This window comes from Microcebus murinus, chromosome 6 (genome assembly GCF_040939455.1).
Source record: "Microcebus murinus isolate Inina chromosome 6, M.murinus_Inina_mat1.0, whole genome shotgun sequence".
Lineage (NCBI taxonomy): Eukaryota > Metazoa > Chordata > Mammalia > Primates > Cheirogaleidae > Microcebus > Microcebus murinus.
Window position 1 is genome coordinate 59,143,173 of NC_134109.1, and position 7,570 is coordinate 59,150,742.

At 47.4% G+C, this 7,570-nt stretch overlaps 1 protein-coding gene and 1 pseudogene across 1 annotated transcript; one reads left to right on the forward strand and one right to left on the reverse strand.

Annotated features, from left to right (window-relative positions):
* Positions 1-201: 201 nt before the first annotated feature.
* INSM2 (INSM transcriptional repressor 2) lies at positions 202-3,223 on the reverse strand. The gene has a single exon (XM_012736535.2). The coding sequence runs from the start codon at positions 3,134-3,136 to the stop codon at positions 1,448-1,450; it is 1,689 nt and encodes a 562-aa protein (XP_012591989.1). The 5' UTR covers positions 3,137-3,223; the 3' UTR covers positions 202-1,447.
* A 728-nt stretch (positions 3,224-3,951) lies between these two features.
* Positions 3,952-5,872, forward strand: LOC105855484 (large ribosomal subunit protein uL24-like; annotated as a pseudogene).
* Positions 5,873-7,570: the final 1,698 nt, after the last annotated feature.

Below are 7,570 nucleotides of genomic sequence, written 5' to 3' on the forward strand. Positions count from 1 at the left end.
AAAAAGAAAATATTTAAAATACATCCTGTTGACATTTGTTGAGGGGAAGTGTCATTTTAGATTTAAAGAATGGTACATATTCGTTGCTTGTTGGAGCTCAGTCAGTGCAGCCATACTTCAAAGGAAAAATTTCCATTCCATTTCTGTACCATTATATTCATTTGCAAAATATAATATCTCCTGTCTTTGTGTTCTGTCTAAATGGGTCACAGATTCTAAAATAGGATGCTGACATTGGGGAGATAAGAAATGTGGCTTTGAAAATAGGCTGTGTTCAACAGGATTCTTAAGACAAACACAGAACACAACAAAGCACAGTCTATGTACATTTATTTGGTGGTAAGCATCTTACAAATATGGGCTGTCAAGCAGTGCTCAGCCAGTGTCCCGACTCTAGCTTTTAGGGCATGGGTACAGAATGTACACTGAAATGGTTTACAAAAAGGTCAAAAACAAGTTGCTGCTGAAAAGAAAATACTGAATATTGAATGAATTGCTATTCATTTCCTTAGTGGATTATAGGTATTAACATATTCCTTAAGCTGAGCATAGTTGTATATATAACACACAGTATGAGATTTACAGCAGAATCATTAAAACAATTTGGGTGAAACCCCATTAAAACAGTCAAACTTCAGGAAACAATTTCTATATTTCCAAAGGGCTATTTAAAGAAAGGTTTAAAGTAGTTCTTCCTGAATACTGCACACAAAATATCTAAAGATGAGAATTTGGGGGGCTAGGGGTGTCTCTACTCTTTCTAGTAAAGCAGCACCCTCCCCGCCTCCAAACACTAACTTAAGAATGGACTAGTACATATAATTGGGGAAAGAAAAGGTTACAGTGTTAAACGCCCTCCCAAAAGCAGCAAACATTCTCTTGTATTTCCTGCCCACAGACACAGGTCTTGAATCTTTCCCCCACCCCCTTAAGTTTGGCACCAATCACATAACTTTTAATTCACAGAATATACAATACAAGATATCTGACCCTATTTGAGACAGAAACCACATAGGCGCCTGTGATGGCAAGAGAAAAAAAAAATTGGTTACTACCACTTTGGGTAGCCAGAACCCTTTGTAGACATTGAGACATGTACGCATTCACTGCGACTTTCCATAGGAATTACAAATCTCATAGGATTCGTTAGGGTCTCCAGAGTTTTGAGGCAAAAAAAAAAAAAAAAAAAATCCTATTTTAGTGGGGAAAGTAAGAAGGATTTAAAGCTGACAGTCTGCGAGGGTTTATACCATATACATACCTGCTCTAGAGAGGGATTTTACATTTCACTGTCCGCTCCTCTGGCGGAACATAGACTACTGGGAGAATTTTAGGAGACGAAACAAAGGAAAGAAAGTAAACTTGCAAGTTGAAGAAAGCCCCACAGAAATTCCCATGATCTGTTTGCTCCAAGGCCAACCTTGAAATCTTCCTGGTCTCTTGGCCCTCAGCAGCCAGGCCTCAGTGGCATTTGCAGCAACAATACCTGCCGACTTTCTGAGGGATGGTACTTATTGATGTGCCGGGTGAGCCCCGGGGAGCTAAAAAAAGTGGACGGGCAGTGCTTGCAAGAGAAAATTTGCTGAGCACTCCCGTCAGATGCCCCGCCTGGGCCGGGTGTTTCGGAAGGAGCCCCTGCCAGAGCAGGCAGAAGCAGCTCCTCGCGGACAGCATGCCACAGCCGGTGTTTCTCCCTGATATCTGCGGACGGGAAGTGCGCCCCACACAACGGGCAAGCGAAGGCAAGTGGGGCGCCGCGTTCGGAGCCAAAACCCGGGGCTAGTGTACGGGCCGAGCCTGCCTCATGAGTGCCCAAGTGCTTACGCAGATAGGCTTGGCGACGGAACTTTTTGTGGCAATATGGACACACGAAGATCTCGGGTCCCCCGCCACCACTGGTACTGCCTGGCACAGGCACCCGGCGCCCAAACACCCCCTCCGTATACGGACCCTGGGGCAGTGGGCGCTCTGGGTGCATGAGCACCTGAAGGCCCTGGTGCGGGGCGCTGTCCTGGTGCTGATCTGCCCCGGAGCTGTCCCTGGCTTGCGGGTGCTGATCTGCAGTTCGCTCTATCCGGCTGTTCTCCTTCTCCGCCAGAAAAGACGCAATGGCACCGGATTCCGGGGAGCACGAAGACGATGACGGAGGCGGCTTCCCGTCGGTGGAGGAGACTGTGGCAGCGTTTGCAGCTGCGGGACGCGGCTTGTGCCAGCGGCGATGAGAGGCAAGGTTCGCAGGACAGCTGAAGACCTTGTCGCACTCAGGGCAGCGGTACTCGACGCGCACGATGCGGGAGCATCGATGCTGGGCCAGTGCAAAGGGGTCTGCGTACTGTTCCTTGCACAGCTGGCAGATGAACTCTCCCAGCGGCGTGCGGCTGCCCCCCAAGCCCCGGGACGGCGCCCCGGGCTCCTCCTCCTTGATCTTCAGGCCCAGAACAGGGGACGTGGTCACCTCATCAGCAAAGCTCAACTTCCTCATAGCCTTTGGCTTCTTGATTCCCGCGGCCGCAGTTCCCGAAGTGCAGCCGGGAGGTATCTTGGCGCGGCGCTCACCACCGGGGGCCCGCTTCAGGCCGTGCAGGGTGGCCGAGAGGGGCGCGGGGTCCGGCTGGAGCGCGGGCTCTGGGAACGGTGCCCGGAGCGGCAGCAGGAACTGCTCCCCTGAGGTCGGTGCTGCTGCTGGCGCCACCGAGCAGGAGAAAGCGGCCACCGCGGCGGCACCCCCAGGAAAGGACTCGGCAGAGACGGGCGAGCTGAGGCAGCGCTCCAGGAACGCCCGACGCAGCTCCGTGCCCACTGGCTTCGTGGGACTGGGGCTGGGCCCGGACCCGGGCCCAGGACCCTCTCTGCCATCCGCCCTCCTCTCTGCACCTTCCCGCCCGCCAGCCCCTGGGCTCACCCCGGCCACCCGACAGGGCGACCCCGACAGTTCCCGGGCCGCCTCAGCCGTCAGCCCCTTTCCGGGCTCCTCCTGGGTGGGGGGCTCCACATCTGGCAAGGAGGGGGCAGGAGCCTCCTCCAGGAAGGGCGGCGCCACCTGGGGCCCCAGCAGAGGGAAGACCCGCTCGGCTAGGCGCACTCGGTACGAGCCGCCTGTCCGTTTAGTTCGCTTCACCAGGAAGCCCCTTGGCATGGTCTAGTCTGGAGCGCTCGGGTGCAAGAGAAACCGCGGGGCCCCGGGGCCGAGAGCGGGCAAGCACAGTCACTGCCCCAGCCTCGCCGCAGCGGTCATGCCGGGGCTGTCTTTATAGCTGAGACGCGGCCCAGGGCCCCGCCGCCCGCCTCCGGGCCGGCCCAGCCAATCAGGAGTGGGAGCGGGCGCCGGGGGCGTGGTTTTCTGCTGGCGGGGCTCTCGGGAATAGACGAACCTGGTGGCGGCGCGAGCCTCGGCCCCGCCTCAGAGCGCCCCCGAGGGGCCCTCGTGCTCTGCCGGGGCCACCGCCCCCTGTCGCCCCGAGACGAAGGCGCAGCAAGGTAAGTGCGCAGTGTGAGGGAGCTCGGCACTCCCCGCCGCCTCCAGGGACCGTCCCACTGGGGAGCTGGGCAGAAAGGCCACCTCAAGACACCCGCCGCGGGCTGGGGCTCGGCTGCCCCCACGCTGAGCGCCTGACTGGAAAGCTCCCGCCCTGCAGAGGACGGGCGAGGGGCAGGGGATGAGAGGGCGGGGGCCGCGGCGCAGGGATCCGTGAGGAAACGGCTTAACGTCCCCAGCCTGCACTGAGCTGATGAGAAGCTGCGACTGAGCGGCAGGGCGGCTAAATCCACCGCCCTGTGCCTACACTTGACGGTGGGAGCACGTCTGCCATCCAGTATCGATCGAGACAGCGCGCGTCTGTGACACTATGAGAATTCATCTGGGAAGAAGGGCTCTCAGGGCGGGAGAGCGTGCGTGCCGGCCAGCCTCCGGAGCTCAGGGCGCCCGCCCGTTCCTGGCCCGGTCCTCCCGGCTTTAAGTGCCCCCTCCCCATGGGAATAGGAGTGGGGAAAGGAAGTAGGATCTAATTTTCGACTATCCTCACATAAAGTGGTTTCTCTGTTCACACTTTCCACTTGTACCACCTAGAGACATGACTTAATGCCTAACTGACCTGTTTAGCATGGAGTAAGTAGATCGAGTGAGAAATGCTGGTGGAATCAGCACTACATCTGCTTCCCCGTGGATGAGCAAGTGATACTTTGCAAAAGGTGTACCAACTCAGCAGATTTTCATCCCGCACGCTGCAACGTGCCCAGCACTGTTTTAAGAATGAGACAAGATTTGAAAGTTTTTAATAATAGCTGAACTGTGAAATAATTAGGCAGTGTATGACAGATGTAAAGTGCCAAAAGCCATAATATAGATATATACAATGTGAAAACAGAAAGGGGGAAACTATGTGTTCAAGTCTCCTTACCAAACCAAATTGTAGAAAAGGACTGAGGGAGGTGTTTTAAAAGTAGACTAAAATATAACAGATCTAGACATCAGTAAAACATTGCCTTCCTTCTAGCAAATGAAGTATTTTTGCAAGGAGAACATTATTTGGGAGAAGATTTGGAAGTATTTATGTATTAATCATTGGTTCTGTTTTAGGCATTCTGCTTAAGTAATCTCTGATCTTCACACACACACCAGGAAGGAGGTATTATCACTTTCTTTTCTTGGTGAGGGGGTTAAGCCATAGAGAAGTTAGATAACTGGCAAAAGTCACGCAGAGCCCAGATTCAAATGCTGTCTGGCTAATCCCAAAACCCATACTTTCCACTACTACACCAATGGCTTCAAACTATTTTTTCCTTAATTACATCCCACAATAATAAATACATTTTAAAGTGCACATATATAACAAATAATAGTTTCACAAAATAATATTTCCCTTAAATAGGTGCAGTGCATTCTCATTTTCTATTTAATTCTATTGTATTTTGTTTTTGTAAATACTGGTCATAGTGAACAAATTGATTTCATAACTCACTAATGGATTAGGACTCACAGTTTGAAAAACACTCTCATTATATTTTTTCCCATTAAATAGCATGAAATCATACAAAATCAAATAAACCTATACTGTATAATCAAAATTAATATTCTGAATCACTATTTAAAATATCCAAGTCCACTTCCCTTTCACAGCCATCACCAAAGCAATGGCAGCCAAAATGAAGTTCAATCCCTTTGTGACTTTGGACCAAAGCAGGAACCGGAAAAGGCATTTCAATGCACCCTCCCACATTCGCAGGAAGATTATGTCTTCCCCTCTTTCCAAAGAGCTGAGACACAAATACAATGTTCAATCCATGCCCATCTGAAAGGATGATGAAGTTCAGGTTGTTCCGGGACACTATAAGGGTCCCAGAACAAATTAGCAAAGTAGTCCAGGTTTACAGGAAGAAATGTGTCATCTACATTGAACGGGACCAGCGGGAAAAGGCCAATGGCACAAATGTGCATGTGGGCATTCACCCCAGCAAGGTGGTTATTACTAGGCTTAAACTGGACAAAGACCGCAAAAAGATCCTTGAATGGAAAGCAAAATTTCGCCAAGTAGGAAAGGAAAGGGGCAAGTACAAGGAAGAAACAATTGAGAAGACACAGGAATAAAATAATCTTATGTACAACTTTCATTAAAAACTGCTAAAAGGAAAAAAATAAAAATACCTGAGTCTTTTAATAGTGTTGGTAAACTTAGTTTCCCAAATTGATCATTTAAGACATGTCAGCTTATGTCTGACTTCTAACTCAAATTCTCAATTCTCCTTCCCTTTTTCCTCATAACCCAGACATATTGTATGGTGTGCACAATCTGATGTAAGAATTTTAATACTTTAAGAAAGCCTCTTTTCCAGAGGGCCTTTTCCCCAGGGGCATAGTACTTTGTAAGGATTGCTGTCAAATATTTTCTACCAGATCAAATAGCTCTCCCTTTCCCTTCCCCCCAAGTGTAATTTGATAATAACCTTTCTAGAAATTGGTACAACAATGTACATCAGGAACTTTTTAAAAAATGTATATACACTTAATCCACCAATTCTTCCTTTAGTAAATCATCCAAAAGAAGGCCAAAGATTTATGATAAACAGCATAAAGCTGTTTATCACAGTGTTATTTGTAATTGTAAATAATCAGAAACTGCCTTGAGTAAATTATGCTATAGCTATACTACCGATGATTATATAGCCATAAAGACGTAATGATATGGACAAATATGTACACCATAATGTTAAGCAAAAACAGCAAGATGCAAAATTGCCTGTATAATAAAGAGCTCAGTTATGAAAGAACTAAATGTGTAAAACACTGGAAGGAAATATGCCAAAATGTTGTTGCCTCTAAAAAGCAGGAATTTAAATAGTCTTTTGGTGTTTTGCTTTTTTAACGTTTTTGTTAAAATATTCTGAAATAAGCATATAGAAAAAAATAAGCATATAGTACTCTGATAAACAGGGGGGAAACACCATAATGTTCAGCTACTCAGGAGGCTGAGACAGGAAGCTAAGACGGGATGATCACTTGAGCTCAGGAATTCAAGGCTACAGTGAACTATGATCATGCCTCTGTACTCCAGCCTGGGTGACAGAGTGAGACCCCATCTCAAAAAGAAAAAGAAAAAAAAACATAATAAGAAAGCTGCCAGGCCGGACGTGGTGGCTCACGCCTATAATCCTAGCACTCTGGGAGGCCGAGGCAGGAAGATCACTCATGGTCAGGAGTTTGAAACAAGCATGAGCAAGAGTGAGATCCCATCTCTACTATAAATAGAAAGAAATTAATTGGCCAACTAATATATGTAGAAAAAATCAGCCGGGCATGGTGGCACATGCCTGTAGTCCCAGCTACTCAAGAGGCTGAGGCAGAAGGATTGCTTGAGCCCAGGACTTTAAGGTTGCTGTGAGCTAGGCTGACGCCACGGCACTCATTCTAGCCTGGGCAACAAAGTGAGACTGTCTCAAAAAAAATAAAAAATAAAAAAATAAAGCTGCCTTAAATCCTTTCTGATGTTAAATGTGAAACCCTTTCCCTAGGACACTACATCATCAAATGGAAATTATACAGACGAGTAGCATTCTTCAGGGACATCTGTTTGTTTGACATCTGTCCCTGGAAAAGAGGTAATAAGACCTATCATGCTACAGCCTTCTAGTTGAAAAACACTTTTGGGGGGTGACTAAGGGATAAAAGGTAGAAAGAGTTAAAAAGATGAGGAAGAGAAAAAATTTACATGCGTACTTCCCACTTGGGTACAAACCTAAATGATCCTTCAAAATATAAACACTTCTTTCTCTATTCTCTCTCTTAGAAATTGTAATAGGGCAGTGCCTGGCCTGATTATGAAATCTTTGTTTTATCAACATCCTTTCTCTTGACAATGACATTTTCTTCCTTTTAAATACTCAGGATCTTCATCTGTGCTCAGTTATAATTTGATAAAAACTTATACACATTGGATTACTTCTCAAACTATCTACATTTTATGCTTTCTATCTCTAATTGTGGAATAAATGTGATTTAAGTTCAGAAATTTTGAGACAAAAGAAATCAGGACATTTTTTGAAAAGAGGAAATTACTTTTTGCCCTAAAATCACAGT